Source organism: Zalophus californianus, chromosome 5, assembly GCF_009762305.2.
Source record: "Zalophus californianus isolate mZalCal1 chromosome 5, mZalCal1.pri.v2, whole genome shotgun sequence".
NCBI lineage: Eukaryota > Metazoa > Chordata > Mammalia > Carnivora > Otariidae > Zalophus > Zalophus californianus.
Genome location: NC_045599.1, coordinates 25,889,710 through 25,914,202, shown reverse-complemented (window position 1 = coordinate 25,914,202; position 24,493 = coordinate 25,889,710). Strand labels below are relative to the sequence as shown.

Genomic DNA, 24,493 nt, shown 5'->3' with positions numbered 1-24,493 from the left:
AGTGACCAAGGATCTGCCTCAGGACCTGGAAGGATTCCCCAAAGACTCCATAGCTTCCCCCAGATCCAACAGATTTCATACTCCTTTTCTGAGATTCCATGAAGCTCAGATTATGCTACGCCTACTTCTTTCATGGTAAGGAAGATCCTTTCTACTTTTTGATGACACAGGCTCTCAGTTTTGGTCTGAGACACATCTGCAAAGGAGAGGCCTGGCAGCCACTGCCAGAGGCTTTGTCTGGAAGCGTCAGGTAGGTCTCACTTACGCACCACAGAATTATGGACATGATGGTGACCATTCGGATATTCCGGGTTCGAAGCAGATCCAGAATGCTGTGGGACGGCTGCTTCTCGGAACTCAGGTCTTGCAGCTGCACGAACAAGGACATGGGAGGGAGAGTCTCGAGACCCGAGGACCCAACAATATACCCGAAACCCTGCATCTCCGAGTTGCCGAGTGTTTTGTTTCTTTCTTGAAAAGAAGAGTAAGTACGGTGAGTATATCTTGAGCTGCGGAAGGCTTCCCCAGGACGTGTCAATGACCCATTAGTGAACGAGAATAAGGAGGAAAAGTAGGTGACCAGTCCCTCAGGGGAGGCAGCCAAGGCGGAGGCCCAAGCCAACAGCTCCCTCTCGGCCCCACCTCCAGCCTCCATCAGTGGCCACATTCCAGGGAGGCCTCTGAGCATTCCTTCCCAAGGCTGGCTCCCCGCCCTCTGGGTCAGAGAGAGAAACTGGCTGTGTAGTTTATTGATCTGATATTTTAAAAGAATTAATGTTTTGAGTCCTCATACCATGTAGTTACTGGTCTACTTCCAAGGAAAAAAATTTCAGATAGAAAAACAGGAAAATTGACCTCAGCTTCACCCAGAGTAACTTCCTATGAAATTTGGCACAGCCAAGAACATTAATAAACCACACGTCTAAACACACTGATGTTGCTTTCTTAAGCAAACCCAGCTTTGGAGTTTGTTTTTCTCGAGTTAGCAGTTCAACAAGAGGTCAACTTTTGACTTAATGGAGCCCCTGAAATAGCCTCATTTCCTCAAAGACGCCAGTGGGGTTCTGGGTTCACCCAGACTGACCCCCCACTGAAAAGCCACCAAGGCCACCACACCTCCTTCCTCCTCCTCACCCTGATGTCTGTGCTCTAAAGCCCCTTCCAGGACATGCTGAGTGGGAGCTGTTGCCAAGCCAGCACTTAACTGTGAGGCCAGCAGGGCCCAAGCCACAGATGCTCTGATGCCTCTAGTAACCGGGCTCCCTCTCCTAAGCCCTGGGTCTGCATCCCGAATCCCAAGCGTCTCTCACGTTCCTTCTGCACACACACTTCAGTACAACGGCTGGTGGCCGTTCTCACAGCCGGTTCCTTGTCTTCCCATCAGATCAGAGACACATTCCAAAGGCCCTTCAGCCAGCAATTACAATTTCTAATCTCCTGTGGTAGTAGTCAGGAGACTAAGAAAAACTGCCTGCTGTAGAGGGTGGAGGGAGAGGGAACAGGAAGGAGAAGCGAGACCCAGGAATCAGGCAGAGCCAGGAAATTACTCATGGTGCATGAGAACAGGGTTTGCAAGAGGGGTGGGGTGGGGGAAGGGGCAGATATCAAGAAGGACCTGGCTCCAAGAGCATATGCAATGATTAACGATTGGTGAGTGGAAGGAGACGGAACATTTCTAACTCCAAATCTATTTCTGCTTCATATTTTACGTACTATATTTCTTTAAGATAAGAAACTACATAAGACATAAGAAACAGTGATTTCCCACAATGCCAACTTCACGAAAGGCCTATTACTCAGAAAGAGTGTTATTCAAATTAATTGTTTAACTATAATAAGATTGCCTAGAAAAGCATTACATAGGGTGCCTGGGTGGCTCAGTCGGTTAAGCGACTGCCTCAGTTCAGGTCATGATCCTGGAGTCCCGGGATCGAGTCCCGCATCAGGCTCCCTGCTCGGCAGGGAGTCTGCTTCTCCCTCTGACCCTCCTCCCTCTCATGCTCTCTGTCTCTCATTCTTTCTCTGTCAAATAAATAAAATCTTAAAAAAAAAAATACGTAAAGTATGACAACTTAAAACCCACGGGAAAGGTGAAAGAGATTTAGACAGTTGGTGCCTTCTCCCCAACTTGTGAATTTTAACAGGGCCTGCTCAGGGGCAGCTGGGGCTCAGGCAGGGAGAGGGCTGGGCTCCTGCATGGTGCTGTCCTAAAATCATGGTCACTGAGACCCTCCCACCAGCTCCCTTGCAGTGCTTACCTCACTTGACTCGAAGATAGTTGAGGGTGCAACAATCCCATTCATTTTGGCAGCGTTGCGGATGATCACCTCTGCCTCTTTAAGTCGTCCCTGAGAGATGAGCCATCGGGGGGACTCAGGGATGAACCTGGAAGTACAAGGAGCCATCTCACTGAGACCATCCTGCCCAACAGACCAGGTGTAGCCTGTGGAGGTGGGAAATGGGGTTTTAGAACCAGACATGGGTTTGGGAATGTCTGGTGTTTCCAGACCAAGCAAAGAGATGGTTCACACCATACCCACTAATGATCCAAAGTGTGAGCTTCTGAGTACCCTGGAGTGCGCAAAATTTAGAGGGGCCTGCACACCAGGTTGGGATTCCTCTTCAGGCTGGCCACCTCCATTTCTGAAGAGCGGTGGTGCCACCTGCTGGACACTGAAGAGACAGGCACAAGCCGGCTCCTGATGCCTGGCTTCTGTGGCGGGTGCAGGCCAGCCTTGCCCTTGCCCCGCTGTACTCTCCTGTTTGGCCCCAGCATCCACAGAAGCTGCTGCACTGGCCTCTTAGCCTGTAGTTTTTCCTCACTCCCGATCCCGGATCCACCTAAGTGACTTGTCAGACCCCCTACCTATGTTTATCAAAGCCCCTGGGACTTAGAGACTTTGTGGATCTTTATTTTCTACCTCACTAGATGGCCCCTGCCCTTTGGTCATGACCAGGACCCATGCTGTGTTTTTGGGTTTTTTTTAAGATTTTATTTATTTATTTGACAGAGAGAGACACAGCGAGAGAGGGAACACAAGCAGGGGGAGTGGGAGAGGGAGAAGCAGGCTTCCTGTGGGGCAGGGAGCCGGACGTGGGGCTCGATCCCAGGACTCTGGGATCATGACCTGAGCCGAAGGCAGACGCTTAATGACTGAGCCACCCAGGCCCCCCGCCCCCATGCTGTGTTCTGTGTCCTCTCCCATTATGCTCTGAAATGCTCTCAGCTCTGAGGGGAGCCATGATCTCAACAACCCCACCTGCAAGGTGTGATTCCCACCTCAGCCTCTCTGCTGTGTTCCCTCTCTTGGTAAGGAAGGCCCCCTCTCTGCTTGCCTAACTCCTCTATCTTGGGAGGCCCATGAGCCTGGCGTCCTCTGTGGAGCCACCCAGAGGACTCTCACTTCCAGTGCTCTCCCTCTTCTCTCAGCACCTGTGGCCTGGGGCCTCAGGAACACACAGCCAGAACCAGGGCCTAAGCTGTCTTGTCTGTCCCATAGATTCCTGAAGGTCAGGCTAGACCCCATCAGCTCTCAGCTACTACTTCCTCTCCCTGCACGTTGATCCGCCCAGCAGAGGCCTGAGAACAAGTCTGCTGATATCTGCGGATTTCGTGCTGTTTTCTTTTTGGTTCTTCTGAGTGTGGAGAAAGCGTTCCAAAATGACTTACAAAGAATTTCTGCTTCCAGGCTCTGGAAGCCCGGGTAGGGCTCTGCGGCTTGCTGCTGCCCCCTAGTGAAGGCCGAACAGAAGACACCTGCTGGTGGGCGCGGCTGGGCGCAGGCGACACTCACCACCAGAGGGCCACACACAGCACCCCGGGCGCCGTGAGCGCCAGCAGCAGCATCCGCCAATCTCGGATGAAGTAAGCAAACAGCGGCAGCAGCATGTAGCCAAACGCGTAAAATATGCACACTCCTAACGTGGAGAACAGAATACGAACTGGCTTGCCAAGAATTTCTGTTCCTGTTCGAAACAAGGGAGGAGGCATATTAGTCCTTTCGTTTAGGTCATTTCCTCACTCATCTTCTCTTGTATGATTCTCAACATACAGGAAAGGGAGCAGCCCCGCCCTAGGGAGGGATGGGATTCTGAACCTGCTGCAGGCCGAACACCTGCTGGGGGTGCCCCCCTGGGACCTCTTAGGCTTCCCAGGGACGGTTCCACCTTGCAAATTTCATCACTTCCCCAAGCCATATGCTAAAGATGCCACGTGAGGCCTCAAAGTGTAATCCTCACGTGAGGAATTATTTATGAAAGGGGAAGTCATCATGAAGGACATACACGTGGGCTCAAGGAAATATTCTTTTAAAAAGATTATTCTATTAGATGTGAAGAGAAGGAAATAGTCCTTTCAACATACAACCCAAGGAACCCAAAGACCAATAAGCTAGAGTGAGATTCCACCAAACAGTGAGACTGATGACTCTTGAGTGAGAACAAGCCAAAGCCCCACAGTGTGTATTCGGAATTAAAACTCTTAAGGTCTTGAGACTCAAGTCCAATCGTATCAGTTCATTATTGCTAGTTTCAGAGGACACAATGCTTTGCAGAAGAGGCAGCTTTCTTCCTTGATGAGCCTGCCATTTGTGGTCCCTGCTCCTCATATCATGTCTTTATCTTTCCTTAGCAACCTCTGCCCGTTTTTTCATTGATGATCTTGGGTGAATTCTAGTAAAATGGCTACTGAATACTAAGGAGACCAGAAAAGATCTGGAACTCGGGCTGTTGTGCTCCTGGGGACTCAAAGCTGGGCAAACTGGGTTCACCACATAGCCTTGGTTGGTGTTGCTAATGACCACTTCCCCTTGAGGGACACACAGCCGTCTCTAGAGAGTGGATGGTGGGGTGACGGTGAAACACAGGATCAAGTACTCAACTCCAACTTGTTGGCCATACCCAGGACAAATGCTGCCACGTAGTTGGAGATCTGGCCCATGCCCACAAGGACAAACAGCACAGTAAACATCTCAAAGTTCTTCGAGAAGATCTGCAGAAAGCTGAAGCCCGTCTGCATGCCCATGGTCACAAAGAGCACGTTCTTCCGACCAAACCTGGGAAGGAAAAGAGAGTGACAGAGATCCAGCTGGGAGAAGGCGGCAGAAATGGGCCCTACCAAGAGGGACTTTCCCCAGAGCCATCCAGGGAGGGGTCATGGATGATGCCACCAGGGCACAGGGCATGGACAGTCCCCGTCCCCAGTCCTGGGCCTGTTACTCGCCCCCCCGCCCCGCCATCCCCAGGATCAATGTGCAGCCCAGGCACTAGGATTGCCCTCATGGTAGTGCCAGAATTACGATAATGATTGCAAGGCATTGAAATGCATTCACTATACTTAAATCCATACATTCATAATGGTTTTTTTTTTAAAGAACTGGTTTATTTTGGAGAATGATAGAGAAACAAGTCATTTTAAATGAAGACTGGTAAACAGAGGGAAAGAAACACTTGTCCTGAAATTCCCATGTAAAGTATCTGAACAGGAACCAATAATGGATGAGGGAAAATATCATTTTATAAAATATTCCAACTATTAAATGAAAAAGAAGTGATAAAATTAGAATATCACCATTTTATATTCCTCAATAAATGGGCATTATGTTGAGGCATTATGTTTCAGTGATTGCTAACAGTCTTTTCATGAGGAAATAACTGAATTAGCATGATTCCTAGTCTTGCTAAGGGGTATGAACCTGGATCTGATGAAGTCTCCAGATCCAGCCACCAATTTGCAGGAAACGCAGAGAAAGGAGGAAGATGCTGAACTGCACCATGAGTATGCAATCAGCAAAATCCAGCCTGGGAAATTCTGCAGTGGAACAGCCCTGGGTGCAAAAGATAAAATGTCTGGCAAAGAAAAGGATGGAGGAAGAATCCCTTCATCAATCCCACAAAAACTTATCAAAAATTTTTAAGTGGGCAAGACTAAACTTGTGTTTAAGGATATACATCTGGATAATAAAACTGCAAAACCCCCACAAGTGATTACTGTAACTGCCAGGCTGGTGGCTAATTATGCGGCGGGGGAGGGGGAGGCTGTGGTACCTGGGATGGGACATGTGCACAGGGCTCCTTGGTGGCCAGCAAGGTTCCATTTCTTGACTTGGTGGTAATTACAAGGTTATTTCCCTGGAATAATTCATCAACCCATACATTTGCTCTGTGTGGTTTTCTGTATGTGTTCATTAAAAAAAAATTTTTTTTAATGTTGGTTTTTGGGGCACCTGGGTGGCTCAGTCATTAAGCATCTGCCTTTGGCTCAGGTCATGATCCCGGGGTCCTGGGATAGAGCCCCACGTTGGGTTCCCTGCTCAGTGGGGAGCATTCTTCTCCCTCTCCCACTCCCTATGCTGTGTTCCCTCTCTCGCTGTCTCTCTCTCTGTCAAATAAATAAATAAAAATCTTAAAAAAAAAAAATGTTGGTTTTTTTTGTGGGTTTCATCTGTTTTAAAGATAGTGTCATAGTCAGGGAGAAACAAGTCAATGTACTTCACTCAACCTAGCAGGTTCCGCCTGACTGTGGCCAGGGCTGGCTGACACCCATTTTCACTCAATGAATGTATATTTGAACCTCAGTTATATACTAGGCACTAGGGATATAGGTGAATTATAAAACACAGACCAACACTCTTGTTTCTACCCACAAGGGGCTTAGAGCCTACAGGTGGTAAGACAGACAGGAATCATATTCTCATCAAACAACCCTACTACTGAACGTGCAATCACACACTGACACAAGCACACTGAAGGACCAGTGCCCAGGTTCACAAGAGACACGACCAAGGAAACTACCCTGGCCTGGGAGCAGGGGTTGGGGACGTGGGCATTCAGGGGAGGTCTCCCTGATGACCAGACACTGAGATAAAGCCCAAAGAAGTTATTATTGAGGAGGGGGAGTATGCGATAGGGACAAAGCTTTTGATGATATTGGGTATATAGTGGAGGGGACCAACATTACATACGATAACACCTTTTATTTACCAATTTCTGACAGGTGCTATGAAGAAAAGGCACAAGGAAGCAGGGTAATATAAACCGGGGACCCTGAGTTAGCCTTCATGGTCAAGGAAGGTCACAGGAGTGGTTGGGGAATGCTGGGAAGAACACACACAAGCGCGGCTGGAGGGGGCATGAAGACATGCACAGATAGCAGCCAGCGTCACTGGCGTCAGCTGTTCAACATTAGACTGCAGGGGTTGGGTGGGGACCAACCTGCAAAAGGCCTTGTTGCCACGTTAAAGAGTCTGACGCTTCTCTCCCCTGAAACAGGTTTTTTGTTTGTTTTTGGTGCTACTAGCATCTAGTAGGTAGAGGTTGGAGGTGTTCTAAACATCCTAAAATGTCCAGGATAGTGTCCCATAACACAGAATTCTCTGGCTTAAAATGTCAACAGTGCCAAGGTTGAGAAACCCTGTCTAGAAGGACACCAAGTTTCCCTGCATTATTCTATAACAAGAGTGCCCAACACGCCAACCAAGGGAAGGTCCCTTCCTACAGGGAGATAGGCGTGACCGCTCCCCACGCCTTCCCTTCCCATGGGCTCCCTGGGATGGATGGTAAGAAAAAGAAAGACCCAGTGAATCCTTATATAGCACCAGTCCTTAGCAACCCAGTCTGGGGTTGGGCTCAGAAATGCTCACTTTTAAAGTTTGTCAACAAAATGTCAACCACACATGTGCTTACAAAAACAGTAAGTACCAGTCTACCTCTTCCCAGGGCTATGCCCCTCTTGTAATTCATGCACGAAACGGTAATTCAGTAAGGTCAGATAAAATGTGGTGACCGCCTAGGATTATTTTCACTGCTCTTGAATTTCAGGCTTATTGATCTTTGCCCTAAACGAAAAGTGACTGTGGATATCCCAGACAAGTTGAGGTATGAATCTTCTGCTGAGGTCATTTGTTTGGCCTAGGTTTTTGAGCCAGCTTACTTAGAAGTAATGAGATCAGAAACTGTCCATCCCATGGAATCCGGTGCCTTCCATGGGGGTGTCGCCAAGCTTGTGGGGTGATGCTGGGAGCTGAAGGGAGGGCCTTAGCCAGAACAGCCACACTTTTAGCTACTTCATTTACTTGACTTAGATGCCCTACTTAAGAGAAGTCTGCTGATGAGATTTCTAGAGGGTTTGTAAAACACTGTACTTGTCCTTCAGAAGACTAAGGTGGTCCTCAACATACTCATTAATTTTGCTTCTAGTGTTTCCTTAGGATCAGATCTGTGGAAATGAAACACTTTCCTCAGGCAATCACCGTGTTCATGGTAATCAGGTTCTCAGGCTAGCCCACAAAGGTCTGCCTAACCCATGACAGAGCTGACCCAGAAAAATGCATTGAGTTTCAACTTTGAACTTGGGGCACCTCCTCCTTGATTTTCACATCAAGGAAATTCCTCTTTCAGCTGCCACTCAACCCTGTGATAGGGATCTCCCAGCAGCCCAACTGGAAGGTCTCAAAGCTCTGTCCTGGGCAGCCCCTCCTCATTCTACACTCTCTCCAGGCAATCTCTTCCACGCTCTGGATGCTTTGTTGAGGGTCCTATGGAGCTGACAATTCCCAAATGTATATCTCCAGCCTACACATTTCATGGAATACCAGGGTCACACATCCAACTGCAGGCTCACTTCATCCATTTAGTACTCTTATAGTCACCCCAAATTCAATACATTCAAACTGAGCTCTGCATCTTCTCCTACAAACATGATCTTCTTCCAGAGCTCCTTGTCTTAGAGAGGGGCATCGTCATCAGCTCGGCTGTATAGGCCCGAAATTTTCCCTCACTTCCCACATCCAACCCACAGCCAAGTCCTGTTGGTTGGATCTCCTACCCCTCTTCTCCATTTCTACCACTGTCAGCCTAGTCCAAACCATCATCATTTCCCACATAAATTATTGTGACAGCCTCTTAATTGGTCTCTCCACAACCCCTCTTTCTCCCTTTCAATACTTTCTCTGCAAAGTTATCAGATAGTCATTAAAAAAATATAAATCTGATTACACCACACTCCTGCTTTATAAAACTCTCAATAGCTCCCCACTGCTCTGTGACTAAAGCACAAACTCCTACCTATCATCAGCTAAGCCCGGCCTGCTCTCCTGCTTGGGCCTCCATCTGCCTCACCTGCTTCCTCTCTCTCACTCTCCACACCTCCACTCCAGAGGACTTTTTTCCAGTTTCTAAAGTGAGCCGAGGCTTAATTAAGTACAGCTTTTTTTGCCCACAATGCTTGTCTCTCCACCCCTTTACTGGTGGCTGATTCCTATTCTTCTTTGCACTCCCAGCACATACTTCACCTTCTCAGGGTGCCTTCTCTGGGCCTCCTCCATCAGACCCTCTCTTAGCATCCTGTACTTCTCTGTGTTGCATACACCCTGAAGGACAAGTATACCCTTCAATTAGTTGTTTAATACATTCTGCCTTGCTAGAAGGCAAGTTCTAGGAGAGCATGGCCCGAGAACAGAGGGTCAAGACTCTTTGGGCCTAAATCCTACCTCTGCCACTTGCTGGCTTTGGGACTATGCAAGTCATTTAACTCCTCTGGGTTTCATTTTCCCCACCTGTAAAATGAGAGTAATAATACTTCCTACTTCATAGGGTTATTATGCGATTATTTGTTTTTCTTTCTTTTAAATTTGTACAGTGCTTATTAAGAGTGGCTGGCATATATTAAGTGCTATATGTTTGTTAGATAAATATAAGTAATCAACTGATGCTTGCTGCTAGATTAAGGATCTCGGGAAGCAAAGGTCTTTCCCCTGAAAGGGCACGTGGCTCAGTCTTGTCTAGAATTGTCAATCAGTGGTCATGGCCTACTTGACTCTTAAATGCTCACTGGTGACTGCAAGAATTTGTCACTTTTCTAATGGCTAGATGACACTTGGGAAACACAAATCTAGTGAGAAATGTATATACTTCTCATGAGGAATGGATTCTCAGGTAAAGACAATAATCTATAAACATGCCAGGACATCACCTGAGTTTGTGCTCCGGGATAATATAAGTTTGTTCTTAAAGTAGGATGACATTCTCATCCTGAACTTCTCTGTTAGACCCCAACCAGCTAGGAGGATGCTGGGACTCCGCTGGGTGATCCAGTACGCCAAGGACCTTGGTGAAGGCTACTCTTCTCACCGTGGGCTTCTCCAACAGACCCTGGAGCCCTGGGGTAGGAAGATACCACATAATGGACCCCTCTGAGAACTTCAGGGAAACTATGGACCTTTCTACAGAAAAAAAAATGTTCATATACAATCTCTAAAATTTTGCATATAATTTCAAGAGTAGATGAACTCCTTAAGCCACGAAAGGAACTTGAGTTAAAAGCCTTGGAATTATATAAATACCCTGCTTACAGGTCAAAACAGCACATGTCTTGCTTGCTGTCAAGTAGGTACTATAAGCTATAAGCTAAGGGGCACCAGCCCTGTGAACACAAGAGTTCTGCCCATTACACAACTGCTGGCCAGTAAGATCTCCTCTCATCATGCAGAGAGAATGACGGTTTGGGGAATACAGAGGTGGTCATTCACGGGATGCCTTAAGATCGTCAACAAAGTTCATCTGAGTGTGTGTGGTGTCTACCTCTCCCATGAAAGAGTCACCTAGGGAAGGCCAACAGGCTGGTACAGGTGAATCATGACATATTTCCTGGTCAACTGGATTATGGATACACGTAGCTCAGGTTGTTCTGCTCAGCAAGAATGAGGGAGAAAAGGTTGTTGGCTCTCTTTACTTGGTATGAAATCTATACTATAGACACCGCTTCCTCTCCTTCTAAAACACAAGGTCCTGTGCTGAGAGAGCACTACCATCTGAAGTCAAGACTCAGGCACATACGTGCTCCTTGATTGGTGCTGTAGTCCCCTGCAGCTGCAGCAGAGAGACACCCACCTTACCTGTCTGAGAGCTGCCCCGAAACGAAGGAGCCCACCAGCACACCCACGAAAAACAAGGAGACCATGAGTGGGGCCTTCCAGTCGTCCTCACACACCAGGTTCCACTGTAAGGGGAGCAAAGAGACGTATCACTTACTTCTTTTGTTAAATGTTTTAAATTTATGGCCTCTTGGAAAATGAAATGAGAATATCCTATATCCCTGCAGGCTCTGTTTACATTACTGCATGGGTACGTGAGCTCATGCAGGCAGGCAAAGGCTTGTGTGGACAGCAAAGCAGAAAGCTTCCCCCTTCACAGGGAGAGTGGGCCCCCTCCCATCCTGATTTTCATAGCTTTCAGCTCCATTGTTTTGCTACCAGTTGGAGAAGGGAGGATAGGTAGGGAGCAAGGACAGTGCCCATCTGTCAATCCAAGAGAAGGTGAGGCCTTTCATGGTTGCTTCTAAGAATCCAGGGGAAGCCCAGGGCTGTGGACGGGGCAGGGTACCCTTTCAGTGGGCTTCAGGCCATTGACAGGAATGGCACAGGGAATGGTTCTAGAGCAGGGCTCTGGGACTCTAAGAGTCCAGGCATCTAGCAAGGGACTGAGGCCAGAGGGCCTGGGACGCACCATCTGGATCTGTTCTTGCGGTTCTGTTTGGGCCCCCACTCTGAGCCAATGAGCCGTGGGACACTCAGGTGACATTTACAGCTGGGATCACTGATGCTGTGACCACAACACTAGGCCCAGTTACAGCCAAGAGCTCTGAACTGGGAGTCAAGAAACTGGGTTTAGCTTCTACTCCACTGTTAACTGGTTATCCAACGTCAAACAAGATTTCCCCCCCATTTTGCCTTTTTCCCCAAGTATAAAATAGGCATGGGGGTCGGAACAGGGTGAACTGCTCGAGTTTCCAGCTCTCAGTGTGCAGTTCCCATGAAAAGAGGTCTGCAGGCAGGGGGAAGCAGCTGAACATTCAGACGCTGGGTCGCCCCAGCCTAACAAGGAGCCAAAAAAGGGAAGAAAAGCCAAAACAAGAAGCTTGGTGGTTCCCGGAAAAATGTTTCCCAGAACAGAGAGATGGTGCTCAGTAATCATGAAGAAGGCTGCCGTCCAGAGAATTCAGACCCTGGCCTGCCTGGTGCCAGGCTGCTGGCCTATACTCTGTGGAGCTTGCTGGCTCCCCAGTCACAGAGGCAGGGGGAATGTGCGGCTTCCAAGAAAGCATTTCTTTCAGGCCAGTGACAGAGAGAAAAACAAGTCTGCTTCCCTGCTGGGTGGTGTGTGCACAGAGCCTCCAGGCACCTGAGAGGGGTGGGAAGCAGTCCCCAGGGTGGACATGAAGAACCCCCGCAGCTGATGGTAAGGATCACTTAGCCACATAGCTGACTCTTCATTCTGGAATAAATCTTGGATGGGCTGAGAATCTCCACAAGGAAGAGGTAGAGATCTCAAACTCAAATCTGGAGAAAGTTCAGATTAGCAGGAGGCAAGAATATTGGAGCACCAATGCCTGAGTACTCAGGCTACAGCTGCCCTCCCACCTCTGCAGCCTCGGTGGTGCTAGCACCTAGACACCAACTCTCTTCTAGAAGGGTGAGTGCTCCTAGGGCAGCCCCCATACAGACATGGCTGCTAAAGTCAGGATGGGATGGGCGCCTGGGTGGCTCAGTGGGTTAAGCGTCTGCCTCCAGCTCAGGTCATGATCCCACGGTCCTGGGATAGAGCCCCACGTCTGGCTCCTTGCTCAGTGGGGAGCCCGCTTCTCCCTCTGCCCCTCCCCCTGCTTGTGCTTTCCCTCTCTGTCAAATAAATAAATAAATAAATAAATAAATAAATAAATAAATAAATAGTCAGGATGGGAGTGGCCAGGGAGTCAGAGCTGGGGGACGTGGTGATGGGGTATCGGCCTTTGGTGTTAGGTAGAGTGTTAGGCAGAGCTTTCGGGGCCAGATTATAGCTACCACTCTACTATGATGAGACCCACTTCCAGCCAGCATGCATTAATTTTTGTAGGAACAGAGATGAAAAATTGAAGAAAGGGTCAGAGCTGCTTCTCATCGGGACTCTCACGAGGGCTGGGGACTCATGTACCTCAGCCGGACTACAAACCCACAGGGGCTTCTACAGTCCCCTCCCCTGACAACGTCAGGTCCCCCAGTACAGGCTGGTAGGGAATTCTGGGTGCTACCCAAAACCGGGACAGACTATGCTCTGCAGCAGACAAGGTCTCTGTCATGCTCATCTTGGGGTAGGTTCCCAGAGCATCTCTCCAGGGCTGGCAGCCTCAATCCCACCACTGGGTCCAGCCTGTCCTTATTCTGGGCAAACTGGGCTCTCTATCCACCATGGACAATTGTTTTTTTTTTGTTTGTTTGTCTGTTTGTCTTTGAAAGGGAGGGGCAAAGGGAGAGGGAAGGAGTGAAACTTAAGTAGGCTCCATGCCCAGTGCAGAGCCCAATGTGGGGCTTGGTCTCATGACCCTGAGATCATGACCTCAGTAGAAATCAAGAGTGAGACACTTAACCAACGGAGGCACTCAGGCGCCCCCACCACTGCTGATTCTTAACAATCCTCAGGACCTGGTTTTGGGCCCTCCGAAAGCAACGTGAGTTAACACTTCATTCCCACTGGCCACAGGGAGCCTGTGGTTAGGGCCAGGAGAGATAATAGGTCTCAAAAAATGAACATGAGTGCAGGCACAGACCAGATCCTACCCAGCCAAGACACTCACTTACTGTCAACCACCAAATGGATTGCAGTGGGGCCAGGATTTGGGGTAGGATGAGAAGCCCATGGAGTCCAAACTATGCACCCAAGGATTGCTGCATAGGCAAAGGAATCTAGTGTTCCTTTACTGAGCTCTTGGCTCCCCAGCCAGGACTAAAGCAGCTACAGACTAGCTCACTGATGCTTCCACTCGCTATGTGGGATGGGCTGTACTGGCTGATAATAACAAGTCTCAGAGTTAGAACTAAATGTATGAGTTTAGGATTCAAGTCATGAGTCTAGCATTGTGACCCCTCAGCTGGGTGAGCTTTGAGAGTGGGCAACACCTGAAAAAAATCTGGGAGCCACTCTGGCAAGGGACCTCTACTTGCCATCCTTCCTGGTCAGAAATGTGCCTCTCTAGTGGTGATGATTTCATGGAACTCTCTCTCTCTCTCAAAGCTTTTCAAATTGTACACTTCACTTCTGTGCCATTTATTTTATGTCAGTTACACCTCAATAAAACTGTTAACATTTTCAAGAAGAGAGAGAATTGTGTCTCTTGTACACGCTATCTAATTAGAGCTGCTTCTCAGTTACGAGATAGAGAGAGATGATGTAGTTCCCTGGGACTAAATGTTCTTCCTTGTGAACTGGCTGGAAGGAAAAAAAGACAGGGTCTGTGCCCATAGGGCAGAAGCTCTTCCCAGAGATGTACCTGGCCTGACCGCATCGATGGTCGAACACCCTGATAAGCACCAGCTGTGACTGAATGCCATGTCTTCCTACCCACATTTTGTCCTGCCCGCTGCTGCAGTTAATGGCAGATCCTTGCCCCAAGGTGGTCAAGGAAGGAGACAAAGAATTTGCTGCTATATCCTCTAGAATGCCTGGCAGAGCCCTGCAGAGGAGAGGCTGTTTGGTACATAGGTGAGTAAGGGAAGAGAAGAATAAAAGGGCTCTTAACTTTCAATACGATAGTATCCTTTGGGCTTGGACCTGAGGCTTGGCTGTTCAAAACCCAGATGAACCCTGAACTTCAATCTCTAGGATTGATTTTATTTGTTAATTTTTTTGTTCCTTCACCCTCTTCCCTGTGTCAGCTCTAGGAACCTTGACCCAGGCTGTTGGTTCTCAGCTAGATAGAGCGGGGCTCCATCTGAATATTCACGGCCAGATGTGTCTGCTATGACCATGTGTGCACAGGGGACTCAGGGACCCCGCAAGTGATTTCTCTGGCTTGCCATGAGCTCTGACGGCAAGGCCTTAAGGGTCTGCGTTTCCCTTAAGTGAGACAGTCAGCAAAGACTTAACAGTGAGGCACACGCTCCAGGTCTTTCCACAAGGAGTCAACCCAGCCCTGCCTCCCACGTTCCTTCACGAGGGCTTGTAATCACAGTGGGAGCTCTCCTATCTTCCAAGATTATCTGTACATGAGAGAAGACTGACAGAAAAGACAGTCCAGAGAAAGAGGCTTTCCAGGACAAGGAGTGAGTAAGAATATTGCTATGGGCTGGGGGAGGAGGCTTCAGAGAAGGAGAGAAAGGAGAGAAGCAAGGGACATAGACAACTGCCAAGTCTTAGATGAAGGGGCCCCAACTCATGGGTGCCAGAAGAGCTATAAGTTTTTAAAAGAATCTTTCTAGGGAGACACCTAAAACCAGGCAGCCCAGGCAGCCTGAGAAATCACCCAGGTTTCAGAGGAGGGGACAGTCCTGGGCCAAGAAGCATTCAGGGATTGGAGCCAGGTGGGATGGCTGATTCTCTAGTACTCCAGGCATGAATGAAGGGCTGGGGAAGGGCCAGCCTAGAAGCACAGGGACGACCAAACTATTCCCAAAACATTCCCTTTCACCCCATAGTGTCACCTCCTCTCCACAAATCCCAACACCTTGCTGCAGATCCATATAGGGGCAAGCCACAGTTTGTGGGCTGGGCGGTTACATTTTCTTTAAAATATTTCAGTCTATGCTTTTTGACCAGCCCCAAGTTTCCTTTCTATGATTTAAACTGTCCTTTCCTTCTTTTTAGCTCTCAAACTTTAGACAACATTTCTTAAATTGTTCTTTAATACATTCAACAAAAATTTCCCTAGGTACCCCCGTCTCTATCTGGCATGATGTCAGGGAGATGCCGAGATGCAAAACTACCACAAAGTTTAGTACTACACATACCTACTTCAACAAAGAAAAAAAAAATCAAACAGGAGACCTATAGTTTTCATCTTCTGTTGAAAAACAAAGAAGAATTCAATACCAATGTACTTATAAACACCTCTATTTATGATCCGGAGCAGAAGGCAGGCTTGAAACATTCAGCGGACACAGGACTAGCTGCAGTGGTTAGCGGGCCAGGTCCGGGTTCAAAGAAAATCAGAATGTTAATGCAGTAATTTCCAACAGTGACCATTCACCTGGGAGGGACAAGCAGCCTCGAACTTAAGAGTCAGGCATTCCAGCATCCCAAAACAAAAGCCTAAGTAATGTATTAACCTCGCCTCCTTGCAAAGGCTGACAATCTATAAGTAGGTAAAAGGGCACACGGCTCTTATGAAACTGCTAAGACAGCTAAATAAATAGGCTAAATACAAAAAAGGAAAGACTGACATTAGCAGCTACGTCGTCACTGCTCAAGGACCCTTCCATTAGAGCCGACCTTTGGGAGCTCATCAGTGCCACCACCAGCCTCAGCCCAAGACAGGACGGGGGCAGTGAAGCAAGAGCAAATGACTAGGGTAAGCCAAGGGAACCTAGAAGTCAGGGTAAAACCCTAAAAGATGCCATGAGCTTCTTCTGACTTCCCTGTCTTCCCCTTCCATGGGCAGCCGGAAGCAGAATTTGCAGGGACTCCTGTGTCATGAAGTATGACTTCTCCTTGGTGGCCTCTGCCAGCAACCTGAGGGACAGTCTCTGTTTCTGCAACTCTCACTGGCTTCCAGGAGTGTGACAGACTTGCTTGTGAGGCAAAACAATGCCTAAGGACATTGTCACCAGCTGAAAGATCCCAGTGGGCCTCAGATCACACTCCTACTACATGTATGTGCGAGTAAGGAGGCACACATGCTAGTCCAAACATACAGAGAGAGCACGTGTGCGCACACACACATACACACACACACACAATGAGTCTCGGAGCAGTGATTAATTCCCCTGAAGGGTGACACCCCCAGAAGAAACATAAGAGGGACCTCAAGGACCCCTGTCTCCAGGAGGGTTTGATGCCATGCCAGGACCTGTGTGCCCTACCTGTTAGCCCTTTCCCTCCTTCTAGGTTGTTGCCTGCTGCTCCCGTCTTTCCAACTGAAGATCTAAACACCCCAGACTCAGACAGGCTGCCACCTCCAGGAAGCTTTCCCAATCTGTGAATCTCTGATCCTGACCTCTGGTGCTTGTAGAGGACTCTTTTCACTGTTCTGCTAGCTCATTTCTGCTGAGACTCCAGAGAGTGAAAGTTCCAGCATCTGAGTAAGATGCAAAGCACATATACAAGCCATACATATTAGCTCCAATGGCTGCAGGGTCACCAGGGGACAGACAAAGCCACCTAAAAAGGAAAATCCAAGGGGTTGCGGAATGAGAAGTTCCTACCCCTCCACACACACAATTCCTATGAAAAAAGTTGTATGCTTTAAGTAAATCTGACCAACGACACTGCCTTCGAATACTCTAAAACATCCCAGGCCAACAAGTCACCCTGAATGGCTCTTCAGATGCATGGGCCCTAAAATTCTGATAATTAACCATAAGCAACTAGAGGAAAAACTGTGACAGCCCAGTGGCCAAGCTCTGGCTCTGCTCCATTCAACACTCCCACCTCCATCTAGAAAGTCTTTGACAATATTCAGAATTGTAGAGTAGCAGCTACCAGGGGCCACGACGGCCTTTTTGACTTCCTCTTCAAGGTGGCCAGGAGGACACCCGTGCTATGAGGGGAATGGTCTGATTAAAAGTCACTTCGCCAAGTGGTGCTTGCAGGACGCCCACTTTGAGGTGTGTAGTGTGTTGGGGGAGAGAGGGGCAGCATCCAGAGTGCACCTTGTGGGGTGGAGTGCGAAGGTCCTCCCCATGTTCCGGTCCCCGGCCTCGGCGCGGGGACTGATACCCACCTCGGTCACGATGGTGGACAGGTAGATGTCCTGGCTGAACTCCCAGCCATCCACGCAGCCCTCCTGCTCCAGCTGCTCCAGGTCCACATCGCGCCCCGGCTCCAGCCCGAGCGCCGAGAAGTTGGCGATCGCCGCGAGCCGGTAGCGCCGGCAGCTGTGAGGCACCTCGCGGCCGTCCTGCAGCCGCAGCGGGACACTGTGGTTGCGCCACGCGCGGCTTAGGTTCGCCGTGTCCGGCACCCGGCAGCGGTGCTCCGGGGTGGCGGCCAGGAACACGACTGACATTCCATTGAAGCCGTTGGGGATGATGCTGGCGCTGAGCAGGAAGAAGATGAGGCGCTGGAAGGGCCCCCACTCCCCCAGGAAGCTGGTCACCTCGTCGTAGTCCCGCATGCCGCTTCCAGCTGCCCGCGGCGCGCCGCCCGGGGTCGAAGGACGCAGCGCCGCGCGGGGGCGGGGGCAGAGGCGGGGCGTGAGCGTGCGCGTGCGCGCTGGGCCCTCGCCTTGCGACCGAACGCAGGACCGCCGAAATATCTTCTAACTTTAGAGCAGGCTCACGAGCTCCCGCCGCCCCAGCGACCGGCGTTACATAGAGCTCAAGGCCGGGGCGGGCTCTGGGACTGGGCTGCGCTTGCCATCGGGGGACGGGGGGCGGGGCTGTGCGTGACGGCGGGTGGAGGGGGGCAGGCCCGGGGCCGCGGAGCGCACCTGGGGCTCGCGCGGGGCAGCTGGCGCGGGATCTGGCCGGCTCTGGACGATCCTCGGCGAGCCTAGCCTCCAGCTTGCAGCCCAGGTAGCCCTGGCTCGGCTGAGGAAGGCAGCGAGACTCGGAGCCCCGGCGTCTGAGGCCAAGGTCGCTGGCCCAGCGCGGAGCCAGGGGAGGGGACGTGTGGAAGAGCGGGGTGCGAGGCTCAAGTATTAAAAATACCGCCCCCCCGCCCCGGCCAACTTTTTACTGAGAGACTGACTGGTCCAGAGTCTCACTGCCAATTAGCTGCCCTCGACACCACCCATCCTTTTGAGAGTCGCGGGGATTATTTTGAAACCGGAACCATTAACTACCCCAATGGAGAAGCTGGGAGCATTGATTTTTTAATTCTCATCCAAATGCGCTTTCCATACTTTGGTCAGCGACAAATCCCATTTGTTGGCCTTTAACTTGTTAAAACAAATGTAAAAATGTAACTTCAAGAGTATTGTCGATTCCACTCTAGGATTAAATGTTTCCCTCAGATTAGGCATTTCTGCACAGTTAATAGTTGGTAAAACAAAACCAAAACAAAAAAACTAGATAATTCTAAAGCCTCACTGTCCAAGAGAATACATTTGTAATTTAATTTTTTCTAGTAGTCGTATTAAAAGTTACCAGATTTAGCAAATAAAAATATAAAAAACCCAGTTAAAATGTAAATTTCAGTTAAGGAGTAATTTTGTAGTATTAAAACATAAGCAGGGACACGGGACATTCAGATGTAATTGGGTGTCCTGTATTTTTATCTGGCAACCCTATATGTTAAGAAAGTAAAGAGGAATGGATGAAATTAATGTTAATATATTTAATCCAATATATCCAACATTATCATTTCATCATGTAATCAATATAGAAATGATTGAGATATTTTACATTCTAATGTAAAAAATCATTAGTCTTACATCCTTTTCATTTCCACTAATCTTAAGAATCCAGCTTATATTTTATAGCACATTTCAGTTTGTATTAACCACATTTTAAGTGCTCTGTAGCCGCATGTAGCTTTAGTGGCTATATTCTTGGACAGCACTGTTACAAAGCCTTCAAAAATGAGGGCTGCCAAATTGAACATTGCAGCATATTCCTCTTTGTAATAACAGTGGTTTAGTGATGGAGAGCTAAATGTACATTTTTAAATGTGATCTATTGGATAAATACTATTTAATAGTGATAATATTCTAAATTGAAAGTAAAAATAAAGAAGGGCAAGCCAGCATGTTTTACGCAGGGAAATATAAACATTTCCTTAAAATATAATAGAATTTTTAAAAAATTAAGATAAAAATGTTAACACAGGTATTAGTCATTTTGTTTATACTTACTGTTCAATATTCCTGCCCTCAGAAGATGGCTGACTATGCCTTCAGAAATACACTTAATCCTTTCTAAAATCTTATCTCAAGTAACAGTCCTTTTCTGGAACTAACTGAAAAGGAAAACCAAGCTTCTTGAAAATAAACTTGTTTCTTGTATCAATTCTCAAAATTGTTTCAATATTTCAAAATAAACGAAAGCTTCTATGGGAAGAATGCTGACCTATGTCCAGACCAAACAATGTGAAAAAGTCTTAGTTTAAGAAACATCAGTTGGACATCAGAAAACACTCCTGAAAGAGTTCAAAAACAATTCATTAGGTTATGGGAGAAGTTGCAGATCTTAAGAAAAGAAACCTTTCGTCAAAAACCGCTTGTCCGTGTGCACAAAGCAAAGAGCAAAGAGCAGTGTCTCTCAGTTCTAGGTGGGGCAGTGATTACTATCTGAATGTTATTATTATTATTATTATTGAAATTGCTTCTTTTAAAAGAGAGATTGAACTTAGACTCCGAGAGAATCAGTTACTTGAGGCCCTCCAACATTCAAGATTCTGAGTTTAGGATGTTCCTATTTTATAAATAATAGAAAGTAAAACTGATTTACATGGCAGATAGCAGATTCGAGGTTAGAACCCTAGTTTAAATGGATTAAAATGCTAGCAGACATGGCAGCTGGTCTCCAAGATGATACCCAGTGATCCCTGTCTACTGATATTCATATCCTGCGTCGGCCCCACCCACTTTGCGCCAGGATTGGTCTCCATGACCAATAGAAAAGAGCAGAAGTAATGTTTCATCACTTCAGAGATTACGTTTTACAAGATTTCCATCTTGAGTGTTTCCTCTTTGTTTCTTCACTCTTCCCTCCTCCCTTTCTTTCTCTTTTGGACAATCAAGCTGTAATGTAGTAAGTAGCCCCTTAAGAGGCCCAGGTGGAGACGAGGAATGAAGGCTACTGTCAACAACCAATGGGAACTGCGGCCCTCTGTCCCACATGTAAGGGAGCTTGTTAGCGACAACTTCAGTATCTGTTGAGTCTCTCTCTCTCTTCTCTTTTTTTAAGATTTTATTTTTAAGTAATCTCTACACCCACCGTGGGTCTTGAACTCACAGCCCCGAGATCAAGAGTTGCATGTTCTACTACAAAGCCAGCCAGGCACCAGTTGAGTCTTCAGATGACTACATCCCCAGCCAACAGCTGGACCACAACCTCAGGAGAGACCCTGAACCAGAACCACTCAGCTAAGTGGCTCTCAGTCAGATTCCTGACCCTCTGAAATTGAGAGAGGTAGTAAATGTTGTTTTAAGTAGCTACATTTTGGAGTGGTTTGTTATGCAGCAATAAATAACTAATACACAGATTATTAAACAATATGTTAAATTAAAATAAGGAAGAATACACATCTATAGCTCCTCGATTTGTTTTACCTTCTCTTCAACAGGGTAGAATTTTATAAACCTTATAATTACTGCTAGGATAAGAGACAATACAGTGTATTGGTTAAGAGCATGGCCTCTGGGCATAGCTGTCAACATTCAATTGCTGACTCCCCCAAGTCCTAGCTTGTAAGCTTGGACAAGTTTTTAAACTTTCCAAACCTCAATTTCCCAGAAGGTAGTGGTTAGCTCTGTGCCTAGCCCATGTTAAGTGTGAAAAAAATATTACCTATAGTTATTATTTTGATTTTGATTATTAACTCTAAAGAAGCACCTTAGGAACTATGTGTTCTCCATGGATTTGGACATTTTTAGGGTTACGTGGGCTGAAGAAGTCAGCACTTACTTGCCCGGAGAAGGGGAAGCCTCCAAAGAAAGAGCTCCTCCTCTGGGAAAAGAGAGAGGAGGTCCAGGCTTCCGCATCACAGTGAAGGATGATTCAGAGGGTCTGCCCAGGTTCTGCTGCTGATTCTGCAGATCATGTACAAATTTTATGGAAAGGGCACTTTGAGTGAAATCTGAAATAGCTATTTTTGCCGAGATCTCTGTGAGACTTTATTTGCCTTGGCCTCAGAACATCAGAGTGTGACTCAAGAGTGGAAGAACAGTCTATGTGCCTCATCAGACAACATCCCAAGGGGCATGTCAGTACCCACGCATATATCAGCATTTGGGGTCACTAGAACAGGTGCAATTGAACTTGGCATAGAAGGACTTCTGTCGTCAGTGGGAATGCAGCACTTTTGTGTCATTTTCCAGCTGTCCACTGCAGACACACCTCAAAAATAATGACAGAATGATCTGTATTCATGAGCCCAACTGTGGTTAGAAGTTTGACTTTGAAGGAGGTTGGGGTGGCATAGGTAGAAGAGCCAGAGAAATCGCATTTGTGCTGCTATATGGTCCTGCCTTTTAAGCCCTGTGTATTTTGGCTTGGACAGATAGATAACTAACCATGAAGAGAATGAACCTTGAAACATTCTTAGGGCGCCTGGGTGGCTCAGATGGTTGGGCGTCTGCCTTCGGCTCAGGTCATGATCCCAGAGTCCTGGGATCGAGTCCCACATCGGGCTCCCTGCTCCTTGGGAGCCTGCTTCTCTCTCTGCCTCTCTCTCTCTCTCTGTCTCTCATGAATAAATAAATAAAAATATTAAAAAAAAAAAAGAAACATTCTTAGACTGGGAAAAGTATGTGATGAAATACTTGGAACAATTTTTTAAAGACTTCAATGTCCAGACTTTTACTTTGAATGAGTGTAATTTCCCATATGAAGGCCCACAGTTTGGTTTTAAAGAAATACAGGGCAATTTTAAAATTTCATATAAATAATTATACTTTGTTACACTTTGGGCCAGAGTAGGAATGTAAACTTGTTCCCTTCAGGGTATACCTACATAAAATGAAATGTCAAATATGCGGCTTGCATTTTAAAGACTGGTTACCACATTCTAGAATAGATAGAAAAGACACTGGTGATGTCTAATGTTAGAAATACCAGTTTACACAAAAGTTTTTTTTATATTTTATTTATTTATTTGACACAGAGAGAGTGAGAGAGAGAGACAGAGAGCAAGCACGAGCAGGTGGAACGGCAGGCAGGGGAGAAGGAGGCTCCCTGCTGAACAAGGAGCCCGATGCAGGACTTGATCCCAGGACCCTGGGATCATGACCTGAGCTGAAGGCAGACGCTTAACCGACTGAGCCACCCAGGTGCCCTCCCCCCTTTTTTTTGAGAGAGAGAGCCCACAAGCAGGGGGAGGGGAAGAGGGAGTCAGAGAACCTTAAGTAGCCTCCACACCCAGCACAGAGATGACCTGAGGCTTGATCTCACAACCCTGAGATTATGACCTGAGCTGAAATCAAGAGGAAGCTTAACTGACTGAGCTACCTAGACACCCCTTCTCGAAAGGCTTCATATATATAACGGCCTGAAGTGTGTGTGTGTGTGTGTGTGTGTGTGTGTGTGTGTATGACACAGAAGGAAAATTGGGTCATTAATGTTATTTACTTCTTCCTTCAGTCAGCAAATATTTGACTAGGAAGTTATGTGCCCAATAGTGTTCTGGGTTCTGGGAATTGAAGAAACAAACAAGGTATCTGTTCTCATGGGGCTCACACTTCAGTTGGGGGATGGTGAAGTGGATGATAAACTTGTGACAACAAATATGAATTTCTAATAATGGTAAATGCCAAAAAGAGATAAAAGAGGATGGCGGTATAAAGCGTGACCATCAGTGGGTGGCTACCTCTGACTGGATGGTAAATGAATACTTTTCTGAGAAGGCAATAGCTAAGCTGAGATGCCAGGGATCACTATCATGTGAAGATGTGGGAAGAGAGTGTACCAAGCAGAGCAGCAAATGGGAAGTCTGCAAGGAAAGGGCATATGCTTGGGGTGTTGGAACAACAGAGGGAAGACCAGCGTGACTGGAACACAGTGATCAAAGTGAACAGTGATGGGACATAAGGTCACAGATGTTGGCGGGAGGCCAGCGCGTATGGACACCAGATCTTCGAGCGCCCTGTAAGCAGTGGCAAGGAGATTGAATTTTTTTCTAGGAGCAGTGAGAAACTATCAGAGTACTTTTAAGTGGAGAAAGGTTAAGGTGTGATTTCTACCCTAAACAGAGCACTCTGGCTGCTATGCGAATTGACTGGAGAGGGCAAGAATGGAAAACAAGGCAACTGGTTAGGAAACTATTTCAACATCACGGACCAGAGCATATGACGGCCTGAGGCACAACAGTATCTGTAGAAGAGATGAATGGGTGAATTCAAAATATATTTCAGAAGCAAAAGGTGACATGACTTATTATTGGATATAGGCGAGAGGGAAGGAAACGAAGGATAAATCCTGGGTTTTTAGCCTAAGCAACTTGGTGCCGGTTTTTAGAATGAGGAAATTGGGTGGGGTGGGGGCGTAGAAAATTAAGAGTTCTACTTCATTTTAATTAAAAATTTTTTATTGTAGTAAAATACACATGACCTAAAATTTATCATCCTAACCATGTTTAGGAGTGCAGGTGAGTGTCATTAAGTATATTCATAGCATTGTACAACCGTCACCACCATCCATCTCCAGAACTCTTTTGATGTCGCAAAACTGAATCTGTCCCCATTAAACAATAACTGCCCACATCCCCCCTCCCCCCAGCACCTAGCAACCATCCTTCTACTGTCTGTCTCTATGAATTGGACCACTCCAGGTACCTCATTTAACTGAAATCATACAGTATTTGTCCTTTTGTGACCGGCTTGTTTCATTAAGCATACTATCCTCAAGGTTCACCTGTGCCGGAGCATGTG

General features: G+C 47.4%; 1 protein-coding gene across 6 annotated transcripts in view; it reads right to left on the bottom strand.

Moving 5' to 3' along the window:
• The window catches only part of SLC22A5 (solute carrier family 22 member 5), a 28,152-nt gene extending 10,048 nt beyond the window's left edge, over nt 1–18,104 (bottom strand). For all 6 annotated transcript variants that reach the window (XM_027607201.2, XM_027607199.1, XM_027607200.1 and 3 more), the window contains exons 1-6: nt 17,687–18,104; nt 10,893–10,996; nt 4,900–5,054; nt 3,795–3,966; nt 2,259–2,385; nt 270–370 (exon numbers count right to left, since the gene is read on the bottom strand). In XM_027607201.2, coding sequence (XP_027463002.1) covers nt 270–370; nt 2,259–2,385; nt 3,795–3,966; nt 4,900–5,054; nt 10,893–10,996; nt 17,687–18,079 — 1,052 coding nt within the window. In that variant the 5' untranslated portion in view covers nt 18,080–18,104. The remainder of the gene's footprint in view (nt 1–269; nt 371–2,258; nt 2,386–3,794; nt 3,967–4,899; nt 5,055–10,892; nt 10,997–17,686) is intronic.
• Nucleotides 18,105–24,493: the final 6,389 nt, after the last annotated feature.